The following is a 21,505-nucleotide window of genomic DNA, read 5'->3' on the forward strand; positions in this document are numbered from 1 at the left end:
CGCTTCATGATTAACATAAATTTTGTTCTTAGGGAATAACTAAAATGAGTTGTTTAATTAATCTACGACAAGCTGAAATTGGTTTATTAATATTTACATTTGTGAAAATTTACTGTTATCAATCTCATTCATAGGAATGGTGATTAATGATGAAGAAATAACTGAAGACAGAAACAAAGGAATCGGTCAAATGACATCACACTTACACAATATCCAACTACTTTTTAGCTTCTAAACATGAAAAGGCTGCAAAAATATAGAAATAGAAAGTCAGAAGTACAAACAGATATATAGATGAATGAACGTAAAATAAGTCCTGAAGCCAGGAAAGAATCATCTAACAGTAGCCCCGCCCCTTTACACTTTGGCCCTCCTCAGTCACAGTGCTACAAAGGAAGTAGCGCTTGTCATGGCAAATTTTATATTCATCATCATATCCTCAAATGTATGTTCATGTGTACAATTTGTCATGTTTTAATACATGACGACTCCATTAATCTTTACACTTTTGAACAGCTGAATCATGATTAAACAGTACAGATCGTATTATTCTCAGTGCAGCACAGTCCCTGCCAAGGACATACACTGACGTACACACTTATCAAGACAGATAAAGACTGGAGCCAAACCTTCTCATAACATCTTCATCATCCTCCAACATTGCCACTATGGGCATCTGACTCCCTCCCTTTTGTCTCTCACTGTTGGGACCTTTTCTTATCTGTATAAAAAGCTTAAGCTTTGAAACTGTTGAAGCGGGGCGCGGCACTTCCTTCGGACGTCCGCCTGGACGGACGCTAATTTTGTTTCACTTTGTTCCATTTTGTACCTTTTTTCTTAGTTTAGAATAAACATTTTTTATATAAAATCATCAATGCTTCTCCTGGATTCCATCATTCAACCAGAGCAATGAATCATGTCTCAAATGAGGTCAACCGTAAATTCTGCCGTAACAATTGGCGATCACGAACAGGACCATCTTCTGTCCACCCCTCGGACAGAGACTGGAGCACGAACCATCGGTTGAACCTCAAACACCAATTCGGACTAAGGTAAAGCTGCCTTTATAAACATATATGTATAAATTTTCATTTACATATATATATATTCGCTCTGTGTTGATTTTTTTTTGGAACCAGTCAAGCATTGTATTGATTTTCAGCTTTGAGCTTTGATTTTGATCCTCAGCTGTTCTGTGTTTTGACGCAGTGAACTGCCATGAGAAAGGCTCAAATGGTTGAGGTTCTGTGCTTTTTAATGCTGTAGGTTCTCTCTGGTTTTCTTCGGGCTCCGTTTTTTTTGTTTAGGCATAAAATACGGCTGGTCATTATTTACTTTGTTTTGTTCGGACACCCACAGCCTGTGAGGTCCTGACCATAGATAGACGGGCAACCAAAGTTTCCAAAACATCCCAGCGGTGCCATGATCTGAGTTCACCTCTGTACCGAAAGCAAAATAGATTAAAACCCCGAATCTAACCTAAATTGTGTTTCTGTGAATCAAACAGATGAACAACCCAATAAACAAATAATATATGCATACGCATATACAATCTTGGTATGATGTGAACTCAGATCATGCTTTCAGGCGAGTTTTACTTTTTTTTATCTTTGTTTTTATTTTGTTTAAACGTGGAATCAGATTTCTCCCTTTGGCTTGGCTTTAATGCTTTCATTTGACGAGTGTCAGCTTTTGAGAAAGGGAGAGAAATACAGAGAGCCAAACACACACACACGTCGCTGCTGTGTTTTTCTTTTTTTTGGACGTGTGACCACACACACACACACACACACACACACACACACCTCACACACACACCTAACACACACACCTAACACACCTAACACACACACACGTACAGAGAGAGAGAAAGGGAGAGAGAGAGAGCACACGCACAGGCACGCGCACGGGCGCACGCACACGCACAGCCACACCCATCCCAAGAGAGAGAGGTGGCGCCCCTCACTGGCCAGTTTAGTGCACTACACACTTGTGACACAACATTGTGATTTCTCACTTCTCCCCTGCCGATAGAATAGTGCCATTACACACAGACACTATTTTTATTTTAAATTTTATTTTGATTTCATGTTTGATGGGCAACACACACTCAAACACACACTATGATGAATACAGTATTTCATTTTATTTTATTTTAATATTACTGTTACCATCATTATCATTTTTTATTATTTAAATTGTTAGTTTCTGTTGGCTTTGTGGTTGTCCCCTGAAGAAACGACATCTTCAAAGAAAGAATGAAATCACCTTCAACTCTTACGCTAATGGAATGTCAACATCATTCAAAGGACCAAGCATCAGAAGGAAATGGACAATCAAAGGTGTGTGACCTTTCAGGACTCAAGGACTCAACTCCCATTCAGCAAAGCAATGCTGAAATAACTCGCTCAGTCCCAAGTCAACTCTTCATCGTCTATGAATGGGCCGCATGCCAATGCTGGATTAACACATCCTGCCCCATCATCAAAAACTGAGAACCTGTGGGCGTCGGAGTGGACACTCCCCCCACCAATGAGTTGCGAGTTAAACGCCACGACTACTGCCTGAATGATGGGCAGCAACTGCAGACTGGTCACACGTCTGCTGGAAATCTTCACCAAAAAGACACTGTTTCAAAAGCCACAAGGATACCAAGCAACAAGAAGTCCACCACAGCCTTTGGTGGTAGAGCTAAATCACTTTAGCCTTGAACTTTGGCATGGAGGGGGACAACTAGCAAATAGCCAACAAGCTTCTCCTTCGCACAATACTAACCCCTCTATCTTCTGACTGTGCACTAGATTATTTTGTTTTCATTTATTCTCTCACACGCAGACAGACCAGACATACAGTCACACACCCACATTCATAACTATGAGAAACACAGAACTTCACACAGAACCCTTCTGTTTGCCACATGAGATCAAGTGTGCCCATCATTTATCTTTGCTTTTATTCATTATGTTGCTCATTTATTTACACTGCTTTGGCCTTTATGAGAAAACAACAAACAAAGGGGAAGAAAATAGTGTTACTGATAAGGTTGTTTTTGTTTGCTTTTCTTTCATTTATTTTCTTGATTGAGGGGAGGCCCCCCACAATGCAAGATATGGTTACATCCGCTGAAGACAGAGCTGAAGTTTTAATTTTTATTGGCCATGATTTTTTTGAGCTCACACGTTTTTCTCCTTTGTTATTTCTGAACGATTCTTCTTTTTCTCTTTTGTTTTTACTCAATTTCAGGAAAATTGAGACAGAGATTGAGGACTGCAGCCTCAACAAGTTTAAATTTTGACATTTTTTTGACCGATACCCTCGTAAACAATCTGTACCTTACCCTTTTTAAAGCTGCTTGCGACAGACAGCCTAGTTCAACATTCATTGTTTTCATTTTGCGCGCTTCCCCCTTACCGCGTCGGACTGTCTGGCCGGCCCAAAGCCACTCGACAGCAGGGGGGGGGTACCAAATTTTTCCTGAGAAAAAATGTCCCATTAGTTGCTATGAGTACATAGGCAATTACTTTTCAAACAAGAAGTCCTGGTTTAATGTGCAGAAAAAGGATAAACCTTGCTAGGGAAAGCACTCTTCGGGGGATAGCGGTCCACCTGATTTGATACATGCTTGGTAACCGAATACCGTTCTGAACAAATTTCTACGTTCCCTTAGAGTGAGGGTTATTAGAGGTTGCGTGCTCCGTTCTATCTTAGAGGTGCCCAATAAAAGTCCTGACAGTTGTGCGAAATCTTCCCTCGGTTTGGTACCGAGGTTGAGTTTATGTGTTTTCCTTCAGTTTGGTACTGAGGTTGTGTTTTCCTTCAGTTTGGTACTGTTGTGAATTATTCTCCCAAACTCTTATTTTCAAGAGCGGTGGTTGAGCCCTGCTGATTCAGAGATTCTTTTTTACATTTCTGGAGACGGACGGCGGGTGAATTTCCCGCGGTTTGGTACCGCGGTTGAGTTTGTTGAGTTAGACACGGCTGTGCTATTCCTGCCTGATCAGCAGATGAGCAGACTGTCAGTACCACGGGCGATAATCTAAGACTCCGCAAAGGCGGAAGTAAAAAGGAGCGTACCTCTTAGTAATCAGATGATACCAGTAAAAAGCAATTAATTAACACTAAAAGGTTGCCAAGCATGGGGGGGCAATAAGAGCTCATTGACCCCGAGAGACGAGGTGGACTGGCTATCGCCATTGGTGGGTTAGATGAGACCTATATTCCACTTAGACACTGCAGCAAAACCTTGTGAATGCATGGACGTGAAAATTGAGGCATGAACGTGTGCGGTGCATGAGTGACTGAATGATGACACGTTACGTATGCCTGAGAGAACCGCGTTGTGAGTGCGAATGTGCCGTGGACGTGTCATTGAGTGATTGACCGATGAATGGCTGTTTGACTACACATGTTCCTCTGTTTCACCTTCTTTTCCTCCTGGGTTTTGATGCACTAGATCTTCTCCCTGTTTTTGCCAATTATGTAGTGGGGTGTTCAGAAAACACTGCTGCTTGTTAAAAGAACTATGGTTTTAGGCCTTGGGCCTTCTAAAAAGTTTACCAGGTTTTAAAGGGTTTTTTTCTGGGTGTTTAAAAACACCAAACGACGTTTTTTTATATATGATACCACTTTCAGTGGAATGACTGGCTTTGACCTTGACTGACCTTACATGTTCAGTGTCCATGTTTTTGTTGTTATATGTGTATACTCGTTGTGGTGTGCACTTGTCTACGTCTTCGTCTTAGTTGTTGTTATTATGTAGCTTTTTCCAAAATACAGGTCGCTGTAAGGAGACGAATCAGATCCAACTAAAGAAAAGAGATATTTTAAATTATCCAGTTAAGTCTTAATGGTTTCCTCTCTTTCTGTTTCTGAGTGTTTCCTAACAGAATGCCACCGCCTTCTCGACTCCGATCCTTCCTCCAGCCGCCATGCCTGGTCACTGCTTGTTATGATGAAGGATGAGAATTAAAGGGAAGTATTGTCCATAACTGTAACTGGGAAGCAAAGGGGAAATAGATTGAAATAGACACGTGACAATATGACATATTGTGGATGTTCTAACATAATATCTATTCCAGAGACTACAGCGACTTCCAATCCAACTGCAAAAGTGGGGACAGATCTTCAAATTTCCAAAAGGAGCGTACAGTTGACCCTGGCTTTGACCTTTATGGCTGAGGAGAAGGAGGTCGAGGAGGTTGGAGGGCACAAAGGCAGGCGGACACAAGAGAGAGGAAAACGGAGACACATCCAAAATGATCAGATAAGTGATTTTCCAATGATATTTATCATATGGTTTTAAGAATCCAAATGTATTCTTATGTAAAAAAAGGGAAGGGAGGGGCCAACGTCCCTCTGATTCTTGATTTATATTTTATCATAGGAAAATATACCTCAAACCCTCCAACCATTTTCTTCTTGTTCCAACAGCACTTAGCGTGCAAGACCATAAAACACCTTCACTGGGTTTAGACACTTTTAAGGGAAAAAATTAAGTGTTCTCAACATTGGGTTGGTGGCCCAATCTGGGTCGCCTGAGATTTAAAAAGGGTCCTCCTGAAATTCTTGATAATTGATTGAAATAAGAGATAGTTTAAAGTTAAGTAACTTCCAAGCATTTAAGGAAGCTCTCCAAACCGTGCTGGGGCTCGTCACCCCTACGAATGGGATAAATACAGAGAGCAAAAGACAATATGATTGTTCGACTCAACTTAACTTTAATTCTGTCTAACCTTAAAGGGCCAATAATCTCGCTGAACTCTGGTTCAGACACAGAATAGGAGACACTTTTGCCACCAATTGACCTTCAAAATTAAGTAAATTACATCTCAAATAATAATTATGAGGGAAATGAATGAAATAAATGAACTGACAAATTCAGCTCTATAAAAGAATTAGGCTATGTGAATAGGTGTGGAGTGTTAACATTATTCAGAATAAATAAAGGATAGAATAAGATTTCTCCTTCACAAATAAGAGATAGCAACGAAAAATGAAACAAACAATTTAAATAAATAAATAACATTATTTATTTATTTGGTTAAACTCATTTAGCTTTCTCACATCTCCATGTCTCCCAATTGTATGTATTCATCTTGAGAAGACATGTAATCACACTACACACTTCTCCGTCTGACTTGCATGTCCTTCTCCGTCTGACTTGCATGTCCTTCTCCGTCCGACTTGCATGTCCTTGTAAACAGTGGTTCTCAAATTGTTGCTTCTCACCAGGTAAGTAGATGTACCACAGATAATCACTGCAACTCCAGCTATGCTTCTTCTTACTCCAGGAAAAGAAAATCGAATTAATACTTCCTGCTTTTCTTTCAGCCTCATATTTTCCCACTCGCGTGCGAATGCTACAGAGCTAGCATGGCTAAAAGCTCACTAACCCACACCTAACCATTGTGTGATTGTGCAGCAGCACCTTTTAGGATCTGAAAAGCTCTCAGATCCTGACCTCTGACCTGTCTCTGCCTTCCTGGCCATACTAACTATTCATTTAGTTAGTTAACTAAACCTAACACCCCTAAACTTCTATTCTATTCTATTCTATTCTATTCTATTCTATTTTATTCTATTTTATTTTATTTTATTTTATTTTATTTTATTTTATTTTATTTCATTTCGTTTTATTTTATTTTGTTTTGTTTTGTTCTGTTTTGTTTTTTCCCCCCCCCCCCCCCCTTTTTTTCTGTCCAGGTACCAGCTAAAGCCTACCAGGTACCAGGTACCAGCTAAAGCCTCAGTAGTGGGATCGCGCCTGTGTTCAGGTACCAGCCAATCCCAAGAGTTTTGTTTTGGTGTTTTTCCCCCTCTTCTGTTCAGGTACCTTCCGATCCCAAGAGAGGTTGCCAGGTGTGTGGAGACTACCCTTCCTCAGACAACAACCTCACACCTAGCTGCAGGAATACAGTCATAAACCCTTCTGCTACGATTGAGGAAAATACTCAAGGTTCTTCACTCATGATGCTATTGGTTACCCCAGTTACCACTGAACTCAGCCGATGAAGACGAGTGATGTCCTTGATGCAAATGATGATTTTTGCTTATCTAGATGCAATAAAGGATGATTTTTGATGATTCATGCCATTAATAATAATGATGAAGAAGTTTATTTCCACATTTTTCTTGATATATCTGTGCCTCACAAAAGAAGAATATATCCAATGTATGACAATAACGATGCTAATGGTTAACCCTGACAGACAGCAAAGGTGGAATATAATAATTTTGTTTCTTGATTTGGTCGTTGAGGCGACCAAAAGTGGGGAATGTCATGGCAAATTTTATATTCATCATCATATCCTCAAATGTATGTTCATGTGTACAATTTGTCATGTTTTAATACATGACGACTCCATTAATCTTTACACTTTTGAACAGCTGAATCATGATTAAACAGTACAGATCGTATTATTCTCAGTGCAGCACAGTCCCTGCCAAGGACATACACTGACGTACACACTTATCAAGACAGATAAAGACTGGAGCCAAACCTTCTCATAACATCTTCATCATCCTCCAACATTGCCACTATGGGCATCTGACTCCCTCCCTTTTGTCTCTCACTGTTGGGACCTTTTCTTATCTGTATAAAAAGCTTAAGCTTTGAAACTGTTGAAGCGGGGCGCGGCACTTCCTTCGGACGTCCGCCTGGACGGACGCTAATTTTGTTTCACTTTGTTCCATTTTGTACCTTTTTTCTTAGTTTAGAATAAACATTTTTTATATAAAATCATCAATGCTTCTCCTGGATTCCATCATTCAACCAGAGCAATGAATCATGTCTCAAATGAGGTCAACCGTAAATTCTGCCGTAACACGCTCAAAGGAAGAAGCACATTTACTGTCTTCTATACAGTTTACTTTTCCCTCACCTGGAAAGATACACAACATGATTCACAACAGGACACAATAAACACAATGACAATAATACTACTCCAAAAACAAGCAAAATTACAACACAGTTTCCTTCTCCGTCATTTAAAACAATGGCTAACAAGTTGTGTTCTTCTCCAACTCTGAGGCTTCCACCACCGAGAAGTTCCCCCTCAGTTTTTCAGTGTTGTCATGTTGTGTGGTATCAACTACTGTTGTCAGCTGGTATTCAGTTGCCTTGGCTTTCACCTCAAACACATCAAATTTCTCAGGCAGCAGGTTCTTGTTGAACAGCAAAGACGTCACATAAGAAATCAACAAAATGGTAGCAAAGGAACAAAGCATGGAAATGGTCTTCACTGGAGCATACTGCACGTAAACTCCGTCCTCCAAGGTGCATCCTGGGAAGTGCAGGATGACGGGGAGTCCGAGCGCAGCGTCCCCACTGAGCAGCCTCAACGTAATGCCAAACAGGAAGCCGCTGATGGAGCCGTAGGCGTTGGAGACGCTGAAGAAGAGACTGCAGACGAGCTGAGGGAAGAGGAGGATGTAGGCCACCTCTGCACCCATGAACCAGAACACCAGGATGCTGTTCTTCAGGGTGGTTAACGCCGTTCCCACCACGCCCACTGTGACCACCACGGCTCGGATCACCCACATCACTTCTCTGTCTGATGCCTAAAGGAGCAAAAAGGTGGAAAGTACGACATACAGTGAGACTTCTTATTAAAGACACTTCTATCAGGGTTTGTATGACCAATCAAAGATCAGCAAGGAGCTAGCAGCCAATCTTAGATCAGTGTTTACTCGATGAATAAAAAAAAAATCCTTCAATGAGTCATCTCTCTTACTCATTTATTAAAATATCTACCTAATTATTTATTTACATATCTATTGACTTATTTTGCTACTTACTAGATTAACTACAGAACAAGTTACTAACTTGGCTACCTTATTACCTGTCTCGTCACTTATCTTTTAAATTACTAATTGTCCTACTTAGTTACTGCACCCTTAGTATTGGTCTTAGTTATTTACTTTGTACTGTCAGGTTATGTTTGTTATTTTGCCCTTGGGGTCCTCTTTCAGTTATTATGTGTCTTTGTTTGTTCTGTTTGAGTCTGGTCATGTGTTTAACTCTTGTCTGTGTTTCAGGTGTTCCTGCTTGTGACTTGTGGTGGCAAAATTGATTAATTATGTATACTCATATATTTACTTTTTGATCTCATTCAACTTAATACCCCAATTTGTAACTTTCCATGCCTGTCTGATGTCTTTTCATCCTCCTGCAAAGTCAGTGACCCATACTCCCATGATACAGCTTCTCTAAAGGAATGTCAGTTGGCCTCAGTTTAATCTCGAAGGCCAGAGCACGTCCAAACCCACCCCAGACATCACATACACACACACACACACATCATATACACATACACACACACACACTCACCTACACACACACTCACTCACACACCCACATACACCTAACTTTCACCCCGACATCGGAGGTGTCACCTCCGGCAGACTGACCTCCCCCCCCCGGTCTCTTCTTTGTTGTCTGTGGAAGGGGGGAGGTGGGACAGTGGGGTATAAATGTGTGTGAAAGGAACTTTTGGGCCCTTCTTCTTCGCGTCTCTCCCTTGGCCAGAGGAGACCACTGCTTTGTCTATCCCGCTTTGTACCTTTTTATTTAGTTTAGATTAAATCATTTTTTTATTACTTCATCATCTCTCCTGACTGGTCTTCATCATTTATCACCACAGAGTGTGTTTTCAAGTCAAAGACGAGGAAACCGTAAATTTCACCGTAACAGACTCCACCCCCCAGTGATGTCTGTGTGCTTGGTTGGTGACTGATTAGCTCCCTCATGTTTTTCCCCAGGTGTGGCCCGTTCCCAATCAGGCCTCCTTCACTATTTAGCTGAGTGCTTGGTCACAGTGTGTTTGCTGGTTCGTTGTTGTTGTCAATGTCATTGTCTTCCCTCCTCGTGTCCTGCTGCGTCTGGTCCTTGCAGGCCGCCAACGTTGCCGCCAGTGCCGGCTCCCCGCACCAGGCCGCCAACTCCCAGCTTGCCTGAGCCCTCTTTGCCTGGCCCACCGAAGGTCTTCCCGTCTGTCTCGCCTGAGCCCTCTTCGCCTGGCACGCTGGAGGTGACTTCATCTGGGTCGCCAGAACCCACTTCGTCTGTATCGCCAGGGGAGTCCCCTTCACCCCCACCGCCTCATGGGAGGCTGCCGAACTCCTGCTCCTCTGCTTTGCCCGCTCCGCCTCGTGGGAGGCCGCTGGACTCCTGCTCCTCTGCTTTGCTCGCACCGCCTCATGGGAGGCCGCTGGAACTGTTTAATTACTGAAGTAGATTTGTCAGATCGTCCTCACCTGAGGCCTCAGGACGCTCTTATAGATGTTGGTGCTGAAGACTGACGCTGCTGAAAGTAAAGCTGAGTCAGCTGATGACATCACAGCAGCGGCCACACACCCGAGCCCAATGATGGAGATGAAGGGGGGGGTGAGGTGCTGCAGGGCGATGGGCAGCACCATCGCTGCTTCTCCTCGCTCATATGGAGACGGAGAACCGTAAGAGGTCATGTTCCAGTCTGAGAAAGGACAGAAAGGAAACCTTGTGGCTACATTTCCTCATGTCTATGCTAATATGTGAGAAAACATCTCCAAGTTTTCTTCAACACCATCAAAATTCCTCTTACCTGTGGATGAAACGGCAGCTCCGAGCAGGATGGGAGGAATCCCGAACAGGATAAAAATAAAAGCAGCAGCAACACATGTGAACCTGGCGGCGTTCAGAGAAGAGGCCGACAATGTCCTCTGGTGGAAGCACTGATGGCCCTGAGCGCCCAAAGTCTGAGGAAGAACAACATGGATCACTAAGCATATCTGAGATGGAACTACAGAAGCTATGATCAATTAATTCGTCCAGGAGCACTATGTCTCCTTGAACTACTATGATGTGCCATCTAATCCCTAAGCTGATGGATATTATCTGTGTGCCGGGACCTACCAGGAAAAGGAAGTCATCGATAATGATGGCAGTCCTGCTTAAGTCAGGCGAACCAATCCATGGTGCGTGTAAGGTGTTGTTCATCAGCGTATCACTGATGTTCAAACAGTGAGGGTTGGTCAGAACGAAGGGAACGCAGATCACCTGCAGACAGGTACAGAAAAAACACAGATACCTTGATTGTATAAATGTTTGTGAATTTTTTCTTTTGTGTATTTTTGTTTTTGTTCTATCGTTTTTGGACTGGATAGTGCCGAGTATACCCTGCTTGGAATTCAACCACGGTCCCTCTCTTGAGGACTGGGGATGGGGCTCATAAGTAAGCACTTGGTGGCTGGGATTTTGCGCATGGAGCTCGATCCGGCCAAGCCTGAAGCAGATACATGGGCCTGTCCCCTAGAGGGCTCACCACCTGCAGGAGCGAGGCATGGGGGTTAGTGCAATGTGGATTGGGCAGCAGATCAGGGTGGGAGCCTTCGCAAAATTATCCTTAGCTAAAGGAGCTAGCTTTAGGGACATGGAATATAATTTCTCTGGCGAAGGAGCCTAAGCTAATGTTTGAGGTTGAGAAGTTCCGACTGGATGGAGTCGGCCTCACCCCGACACATAGCAAGGTCTCCCAAACCATTCTTCATGAAAGTGGTTGAACGCCCTTTCACTCTGGAGTTGCCAAATGTGAGAGGAGCCGGACAGAGGCGGCAATACTTATTGTTTGTGTCTATGGGCCAAAAAGCAGTTTTTGGAACATCTTAGAGGGAGTTCTGAAGAGTTTTCCTTCTGTGGATTCCGTTGTCCTGCTGGGGGACTACATGGCATGACTGGGAGAAATAGCCCCCTCATTCCTAATCCGTGTGGTGCATTTTAAAATTAGACTTCTGTGCTTGTCACAGATTGTCCATAAAAAACATGTTTAATCAGAAGCATGTTCATATGTACATTTGGCACCAGGACAATTGAGGCCTCAGTTCGATGATCGACTTTGTGCTTGTGTCATCGGACTTACAGCTGCATGCCTTGGACACTCGATGAAGAGGGGGTAGAGCTGTCAACCGTTCACTACCTGGTTTGCTCCGATTTTGGGAGAGGATACTGGTCAAACCTGGCAGACCCAAATGTGTTGTCTATCAATCAATCAATCAATCAAATTTATTCTTCCATGTAATCCTATTTACAGTTTCTGCATTGTAAGTGATGGTCTGTACTTTCACATGTCAGAATAAGAGCATGTTGAAGACCGAGTTTTATTATACACGCCCCTTTTTGTTCAGTAAAAGAATGTCCAAGTAGATGGTCGCCGATCAGTTCTGAGAGATTTTTTTTTTTTTTTTAACATTGTAACAGGCACATCATTACCAAAAAACAAACAAAAAAAGAAAGAAAACAACAAAAACAGAAAAACAGTTTTGTTACAGATGTCAATAGTTTAACATATATTTGATTTATAGATGACTGTAGTTTTTAATCAACAACATTTTGTAAATGTGTTTAATTTGAACAATAGTGTGACAAGTTTTTAAATTGTTGTCCAATGAATTCCACAACCTAATTCCAGTGACAACGAAACCTCTGTTTGAGTGAAGTGTGAGCAAATGGTGCAAAAGTTTCCTTTCCTCCTGCTGTTTTCATCTGTGATTAATATAAATTTATTATAAATGTGCACTGAAACTAATTTGTTTTTGATTTTCCACATGGCCAGGACAATTTTTAACTGAAAAAAATCTGCAAATTTCAAAATTTTACCTTCAATGAAAAGTTCATTTGTGTGATGTCTTGGACCTTTGTGATTTATAATTCTTATGGTTTTCTTTTGGAGCAGGAAAACTTGGTCAGTGAAACTTTAGCATGCATTACCTCAGATCTCAATACAATATGTGAAATATGGGACAATTAGAGATGTATAAAATCTAAACAATGCTCTTTCATCAAAAGTATACTTTATTTTATGTGATATGCCAATACATTTACTTACTTTTTTCTTTATGTATTCAATATGACGCCTTCAATTCATTTTATCGTCTAGCATGACTCCCAAAAATTTTATTTCTGAAACATTTTCAATAGCTGTATCGCCAATGGTAATCTTCTGATCACCATGCTTTTTTGTCCCAAAAATCATACTTTTTGTTTTTTCCCAATTTAAATACAAATCATTCCTGTCAAACCATGTTTTTAAATATGTCATTTCAGTTCCCATATCACTAATTCATGTTTCTGGATCAGATCCGGTTTTGTACACGGTAGTGTCATCTGCAAATTAAAGAAAATCTATGTTTTTGCTGATCTCATAAATATCATTGATAAATAAAATTAAAAGTTTTGGCCCAATTACTGAACCTTGTAGAATTCCTGATATAATTGTTTTACACTCAGATTGTTTATTTGAACATATTGTCTGTTGTTTAGATTACTTTCTAACCATTTATACACATGCCCTCTTATACCATAATTATTTAGTTTTGCCAACAATAATTTATGATTTACGGTATCAAATGCTTTCTGTAAATCTAAAAAATACTAACTATATACAGTATTGATTTTTTTTATCAATTGCTGCTAGTATTTCATCTGTTCAATGGGTGAGTGCAAGAGAAGTTGATCTATTGGATCTGAATCTATACTGGTGTTCAAAAAGTACTTTATTTGTCTCTAAAAATGAGTCCAGTTCCTGTGTGAACCATTTCTCTATGATTTTAGAAAATTGAGACAGTAATGACACTGGTCTATACAGTAATTATTAAATACATGATCATCGCCATCTTTGAACAAAAGTATTATTTTGGCAGTTTTCATTTTTTGAGGGAAAATGCCAATGCTGAGAGAAAGTTTAAAAATGTGTGTCAGAGGAGTGAGGACACAGTCTATTGTCTTTTTTACTATAATCATGTCTAACCCATCACAGTCCACTGAAGATTTGTTTTTACATTTTTGTACAATAGTGAAAATCTCACTTTCTGTAATTTCGTTAAGGTACATTGATTGTAGATCTCTATTCCCTCCACTTTCAGAACTGTCATTCATGATTGTTTGGCTGGGTTTGGGGGCGGGGTCAAGGTTATGTTTTTCTGAACTGGCACGGAGGTAGTGGCTGTGGCCCTAAAGTAGTTTGTTCCTGTCGTGGCGGCAACACTTGAATTTGCTGGTGGACACCGGCAGTGGGGATGTCATCAGGTTGGAGGAGTACTATGGGGCATTTTTGGCAGTGGAGCGGTACCAACGGGCCAGGCGGGGTGTAGCCAAGTAGGTCGCCGAGGCATAAACGTGGTTGTGGGAGGAGTTTGGTGAATCCATGGAGAATGGTTTTCAGATGGATTTGAAGAGGTTCTGGACCACCATCCAGCATCTTGGAAGAGGGAAGAAGTCTGCCTCATGTATGGTGAGGATGGTGCGCTGCTGATCTCAATTTGAGACGCTGTGGATCAGTACAAGAAAAACTTCAAAGACCTCCTACATCCTACCGCCACATCTTCTGGTGAGGGAGCAAGGTCATTGAGGATGCCTGGGAATTTTCCCACCCAGTCCACCTGTGTTTTATGACTGGGTGGTATTCAACCCTCAGGCAGTCATCTGCGGGGTTCTCCAGGATTATAGTGTATCAAACCTCCTGATATGGACCATCTGTTTTCAATACAACCGGTGCCAGAGTTTGATCCGTATTACCGGCACTAACTTGTTTCCAGTTAAGGTTGAACTTGGCCAGGATTGCCCTTTGTCACAATTTACTTCACAACTTGTATGGATAGAATTTCTATGCGCAGCCAAGGTATCATGAGGTCCAGTTTGGTGACCTCAGGTTTGGGTCGCTGCTTTTTGCAGATAATGTGGAAGAACTAGATTGTGGGTAAAAGCGGCTGAAATGAGCTTCCTCTATAGGATGGCTAGCCTCTCCCTTAGAGTGAGAAGCGCATTCATCCGGAAGGGGCTCGGAGTAGAGTTGTTGCTCCTCAACATTGAGAAGAGCCAGATGAAGTAGCTAGAAAACCTAATTAGAATGCCTCTCTGACACCCCCTGGTACATCCCAGCAATAGGAGACAGTGAAGAAGACCCAGGACACGCTGATGAGACTGTCTCTTAGCAGGCCAGGGAACGCCTCAGGATTGCCTCGGAACAGCTAGACAAAGTGGCTACGAGAGAGAGATCTGTGCTTCCTGGTCAAGATGCTGCTGCGCGATTTGATTAAGGATAAGTAAGAAAAGATTACATTTTCTGTAGTCTAATTGTGTGTTTTTTATGGTGCTTTCTATGTCCTTTGAGTCATTTATTAAATTTTTACTTGATAAGTTGTTGTTAAACAAAAAGATTCCCAAAGGAGAGGAAGACGTCCTAAAGTGTCCTCTAAAATTGAGAGCGGAATATAAAACGGGCGCTGCACAGACTGTTAGGAGATGTGTGAGTTCTATTCCCTATTCACACTTTATATCATGAGGGTCGTCTGAGACTCACCAAGCCGACAATGACGAGGATGAGCTGGATGACGTCGGTGTAAGCCACGGAGTAGAAACCACCCATCAGAGTGTAAATGATGGCTACGGCCGCAGAGATCCACATGCACACAGAGAAGGGCAGGTCCAGGACCACCGTCATAGTTCCTCCTGTCAAAGAGTGACCATTAGTGCTCACACACGCACACACACTACAGCAGGGATGAACCATACCCAGTCCGATCAGCGTTGTTGGCACCCAGACGATGTCACACAAGAGCGAGGCCAGGCTCAGCCCAGCTGTCGGAATTCTCCCAAACTTTTTGTTGAACGGATCGAGCATGGTCACACACTTCATGGCTCTCAATGGTTTGGCAAACACAAAACCACCTGCAGAGACCTCACCAAAGGAGTCAGTCAGTGAGTGAGGCTTCAGACCCTAAACAAGTCTGTTTGTTCAGGTGAAATAAAAGCTTCTTAAAGTCTCACCAACAAGAAAAGACATGCTGTACGCCGACACCAGAATTAAAGTCCAGGTCAGTCCCATTGAAGGAGTGTACATCATCTCAGTGGTGCCCACGATGAAGCCTCCTCCAACCCACGTCGCTGTAACGCACAGTAAAACACAGTGACCCTCCTGACATTTAATTTTTAGGGTTAAATTTAAACCCCAACATTTTTCAAATTCTCTCTTTAAAGGTATGTCTAACCCTAATATTATTGTGGTGGAATGAATGAAGCTTTACTGGGGGAGCTGGTAGAGTTGGTCAAGAGGTGAGTTCACGGTTCTACGGATGGAAAACATTTCCTCTTTGGGGCGAGCGTAGAATTAGCTCTGTGTTTTGAGGGTGAAGCTTCTGGCGAGTGAAGGCTTTAATGCACATCTCCACTATTTGTAAAGACATCATTGAGTTGTGTGTTTGAGTTGTGTGTCTGCGGATGTGGACTTAATTCTTTAGTTCTGCTTATCACAGTGCTGGGTTTAAATCCCACTTCAAGCACTCGATTGTTAAACTTGTTTCTGAATCTTCCATTCATGAACCTCCTTCACACTGAGAGACCGCTGAGCATTTATTGAAAGACCAAGATAGACTGTTGAGCTTCAAGAACAATTCAAGATACAGGTCTCCCTCAAGGTGCTGCTGCAGGTGTTCGTAGTTCTGAAGTTTAAAGGGAACATATTATGAAAAATCCACTTTTGCAACACATATGAGGTAACTTGAGTGTCACACACAAAATGTGAAATAATTCCATTCAGTCGTTTGTTTGTGGTCTGTGTAAGTCTTACAACACAAAGAAAATTGCTTTGTTTCGAATGTTACAAATGTTTTCCTTCGACGACATAAAGGTTTTTATTTTACTTATTTTAGAGAAGAAAAACAAATATTTATTCATGTGTCTTACGAACCATTTCCTCTGAGCAAACAAAGTCTTAGAAATATTTAGATATAAAATAAACTCAATAACTGTAATCATGACTACTGAAAAGTATTGGAATAAAAGTATTCCAACTCTAGTATGTAAACTTTTAAATATATTTTTTAACCCTTTTTTTTTTACAATAGTGTAGCTCATTTTAATGCATTTAATTTTATCTCTACAATAACTCTACTGTTCCCTGTTTCTGATGTCCCTTCGATTTATATAATGAATATCTTTCACTCCTGTGTTTTCTTTTTTCTTCCTGATTGATAAAGCAAATGTCTGTGATTTAATGTTGCCAATGTTTCAGTGTGTTCAGACCTGCCGTTAAACTAATGAACAAACACACTTCAGAGAAGGGTGTGTTCAGCTAACCGTTGGATAAGATCCTTTTGTTCATTAGAAAAAGCAACACGGGCATCACATGTTTACATTCAAACACATCCCCTGTACCACAGGCACGCGCAGATATCAACTGGAGTTCTACCGTTGAGCATTGACTAGTTTTAAGCTGTTGACAGAGAAACTCTTGGCTCTTTCTCAATCGTTATTAGTGACGTTTTAGTGAGTATATAGAAGACATATGAGTAATGTAGTCATATTTCTCAACAATAATCTGGCAATGGCTTTGTGAACGGAGGCAATGAGTCAGAGCCGACAGCTCAGTGTGTTGAGTGTGGGATAACGCTAGCCAACGAAGCGCTGAAGCCTTCAAAATTAAGGCAGCATCTGGAAACCAAACATCCAAACCTTGTAGGAAAGCTGGTGGATTTTTGCAAAAGAAAAGCAAATGGGCTACAGATGCAGAAAAGACCAATTGTGTCACTGACTGGTGACTGTAAAAGTGCTTTAGAAGTCAGCTACCTCATAGCCAGACGTTAGGGTTAGGGCTAGGGTTAACCCAACCCTAACCCTAACCCTAAAGTAAAAAGACTTTCACCAGAGCGGAGGAATTAGTTCTGCCTGCCGCTGTGGATATGTGCCATGAATCAGAATCAGAATCAGAATCAGAATCAACTTTATTGACCAAGAGTGTATAAATACACACGAGGAATTTGTTTTGGTGACCTGTGCTCTCTCAGATAGTGTAACATTAAATAATAACAATCAACTAGAATAAATAAAAATAAATAAAAAAAGAAGTATAAACATAAATATAAGAGTAGTTAGACGAATATGTGCAAACTAAATAAAAAAAACAAGATAATAATAATAATAATAATAATAATAATAATAATGAAATAAAATAAAAATACAATAATAATAATAAAATAATAGTGCAGTAGTGCATTGATGAGTAGTGCAGATGAACATTTAAATGAAAATATTATGTCCATGAACATTCACAATGACAGGTTGATCCAGGGTTGATATGTTTAGTTCCAGGTTATTTCACAGTAACAGAAACAGGTCTGACACTCTGACTGTTTAGAGTTGATCACAGTGACAGCCTGGGGGAAGAAACTGTTTTTATGGCGGGTAGTTTTGGCGTACAGTGATCTGTAGCGTCTGCCAGATTGTGTGCAGGGTGTGAGGGATCTGCAGTGATGCTACCTGCCCGTTTCCTGACCCTGGACAGGTATAAGTCTTGGATGGAGGGCAGATCAACACCAATGATCTTTTCTGTTTCCTGATTGACATTTGACATACAGCATCAGCTTCTGAAGGGAATAAAAAATAGTCCGTTTTTCACTTTGCAGCTAGACGAGTCCACTGACGTCACAAATGCTGCACTGCTGCTGGTTTTTGTTTCTACTGCATGGACAGTTACTTGCCTGAGAACAGCTTGGACTGTGTTTGAGTGTGCAGTGACGGTGCATCAAAAGGACCTTTAGGGGGAGCGCTAAGCACAAGTTACTTAGTTCTACTTTAAATGCAGAAAGAAAGAATACAAAAGTCATTGGAGATGCCAAAAATGTGTGATATTAATCAGACTGCTACTGACAGATTGGTGTGTGCACATTGAGAGAGAGAAGCGCTGCAGTAATATGCTTTTAACAGAGCATGTTGTATTAATGTGATGTTGCTGTCGGGCTAACGTTAGCTTGTTAGCTCCTCTGAGGGAGGGGCTTTGGAGGCAGGGCATGATAGCAGTGAGGAGGGAAAGATCTGAAAGTTACGGACTGCACCTTTAATAACTGTATTCTATACTTTCACTTTCTCAAATATAAATCTAGTTCAAATTAAAGCAGAAAAGTCTAGAAAAAAAGAACAAAAAAGTCTCTGAAAACGCCAAAAATGTGTGATATTAAAATGGGGCCACGACGCAAAAAAAGTTGTTAACCACTAATGTAATGTCACATACAATGTAGCCCTACATTAACATCTATCTCTGAATTTGACCTATCCTGTTGAGGAACAATATATTATAAAATAATAATAATAATCTGTAACCATGGGTAGTCTAACATCAGCTAATGTGTCATTTATGGCAATGCATGGAGGATCCTGACTGCTTCTATATTTATATTCTAGTTTACAATTTAGATTTTCTATTCATGTACCCCACATGACAATTTGTGTACCCCTGGGGGTACCTGTACCCCACTTTGGGATCCTAGAGTCTCATGTGATTTTCCAGTGAATTCTAATAATAGTTTACGTTTTTTCTGAGAAAGAGAGAGAGAGTGAGTGAGTGAGTGCTAATACAGTCAATGGACGATTTAGAATATTAATATCCTCACAAATATTATTGTTATTATTAATAGTCACCTCAATTAATCCACATTAATCAGCATTAATAAGCATTTTTGGAAGGATTTGAGGAAGTTTAGTTCAGGCCTCTGATTTTCATGATCACAGAAAACAGATGGAAAACGTAGAATTCAGATTCTGAAAAGGAAAAATCAATCAATTGTTTTTTGTTTTTTTTAAATTATTATTATTAATTTAAATCAGGTTCCATTATGACACGGAAATCCCTCACATGCACGTTTAAGACAATATCACATTTACACACTAATTTTCACCAAAAACAGGTGACTGAATGTCTAGCATTTGAAGAAAATAAATGAATACGTCCAATTCCACTATTTTTATTCAGACCTCGCTAGATTGGCTAAAAGTTAAACTAAACCCTCACTAGCTGTGTTTCCATTACAGATTTACACAAAACAAAAGCAATGTTTCTAATGTGTGTTTAAAGGTTGTTTCATTGAAGGTTGTTTTGGAAACCAATAGAAGGAAAACAATGTTGAGGTGTCACTAAAGCAGAAAATAATAGCTTCAAAGTCACTGACAGTTTTTTTCAGAAAAAGACATTTTTCTCAGCTTCACAAACTGGCAATTTGTGTGAAACTTCTATTCAACTGCTGATAACTAAACAAGCTATTCTTTCAGATTCTGGTTTCAGATTGTAGATTGTCATAGTACAAATTATTCTGTGGGTGTTTAAAAATCAGTCAAAATGCTCTAAAATGGCGAGCAGTGAGGGGGTTTAGAGGTCAACATAAAATGGGAGTTGTATCATGTTAAAAGTGGACTGTTGTTAATGTTCATTTGTCACAGATTTGTTGAGTTTGTCGAGAATTTTATTTTTTTGTAGAGCAAAAATGAAGACTGATAAATTGTCAAATTCATCAGCAGGTTATAAGGTAATATTTTCTTGCCCTTCATTTAAATGTGTAGACATTTGAGAGTCTTTGGTGGAACCATTAAGCGTTCACCTGTCATGGTGAAGATTCCCACGATCCAGCTGATCCCGCGGTTCCCCAGCAGAGTCATCTCCATCTTAGAGGCTGAGCTCTTCTTCTGAACCTTCCTGGACTTGAAGGAAGCCCAGATCCCAGTTCCAAGGACCAGCAGGTAGAAACACACCATCACGATGGTTCCGGGGACGTTCACAGCCATGGTTGAGCACGTGTGAAGCAGTCAGAGCACTGATGCGTCTGCCTATGATAAATATTTTCTTAAAACTCTCTTTTCTAATGTGAATCTAACCTGAGGCTACGACTCTGGTGGTGTCTCTGATCAGCAGAGTGTTCTGAGATGGAATAGATGAAGTTGTGCTAGTGGAGCTGGTTGTGAGGCAGGTTGTGATGGTTCTACAAATGAAAATGTTTGTTCTATGAGTTGAGCATTGCATTATAGCTGTGTGTGTGTGTGTCGAAGGTGGAGATGCTGACAAGCGGAGGCTTTAATGTGCATCCCTGGTATTTGAAAAGTCATCAAGTCGTCATTGAGCTGTGTGTTTGAGTGAAGTGTCTGCTGATGTTATCAGGCCTGACACGTTTCAGAAAATGACAAGAGTGAGACTTTAGTGACATAATGCGTTCCTGGCCTTTTTTTAACATGGCTTTGGCCTGTTTTAACGTTGATTTATACCTTAAGAACAGTGACGTGCCGTGACCACTAGGGCTGGGTAGGCAGGGCGTTGCAAATGGAGACCACCAATGACAATTTCATATGTTTCTGCAGGCAAGTGTTAATTCAATTCAAGTCAGCTTTATTTTTATAAAGCAATTTACAACAAAGTCATCTCAATGCGCTTATCAAAATATAAAATTCATAATGAAAAATAAAAAAACCAACAAGATCCACATGAACAAGTATTTATCATCTAACAAAATCAACATCATAAACACCAACATAAACATTCAATACAGCCTCCATACTCTACCAACAAGATCTATCTTATGACACGACAGCACATCTGTTGTTTGTGTTGGAAACATAGAAACATGGAGAAAATGTCAACAACAACAACTCAGAACATCCTCAGTGAGGAGCATCCACAAAGCCAATCCTTCCTTTTGTTCCATTCACTGTAGAAAA

General features: G+C 40.8%; 1 protein-coding gene across 1 annotated transcript; it reads right to left on the bottom strand.

Annotated features, from left to right (window-relative positions):
* Positions 1-7,998: 7,998 nt before the first annotated feature.
* Positions 7,999-20,581, bottom strand: LOC114476888 (high-affinity choline transporter 1-like). Its single transcript, XM_028468882.1, has 8 exons — positions 20,398-20,581; positions 15,800-15,916; positions 15,545-15,700; positions 15,333-15,481; positions 10,892-11,035; positions 10,581-10,734; positions 10,255-10,472; positions 7,999-8,559 (listed from the first exon to the last, which is right to left on the bottom strand). The coding sequence occupies exons 1-8, from the start codon at positions 20,579-20,581 to the stop codon at positions 7,999-8,001; spliced, it is 1,683 nt and encodes a 560-aa protein (XP_028324683.1).
* Positions 20,582-21,505: the final 924 nt, after the last annotated feature.

This window comes from Gouania willdenowi, chromosome 15, assembly GCF_900634775.1.
Source record: "Gouania willdenowi chromosome 15, fGouWil2.1, whole genome shotgun sequence".
NCBI classification, from domain to species: domain Eukaryota; kingdom Metazoa; phylum Chordata; class Actinopteri; order Blenniiformes; family Gobiesocidae; genus Gouania; species Gouania willdenowi.

What these genes read in the sequence shown, in the direction of transcription:
- LOC114476888 (XM_028468882.1), bottom strand. Translation starts at nt 20,581, where the DNA reads ATGGCTGTGAACGTCCCCGGAACCATCGTGATGGTGTGTTTCTACCTG. An exon ending in CAGCATGTCTTTTCTTGTTG is followed by an intron (nt 15,701 to 15,799) that starts GTGAGACTTTAA and finishes AGGTCTCTGCAG; the next exon opens with GTGGTTTTGTGTTTGCCAAA. An exon ending in AGCTGCCGTTTCATCCACAG is followed by an intron (nt 10,473 to 10,580) that starts GTAAGAGGAATT and finishes GTCCTTTCTCAG; the next exon opens with ACTGGAACATGACCTCTTAC.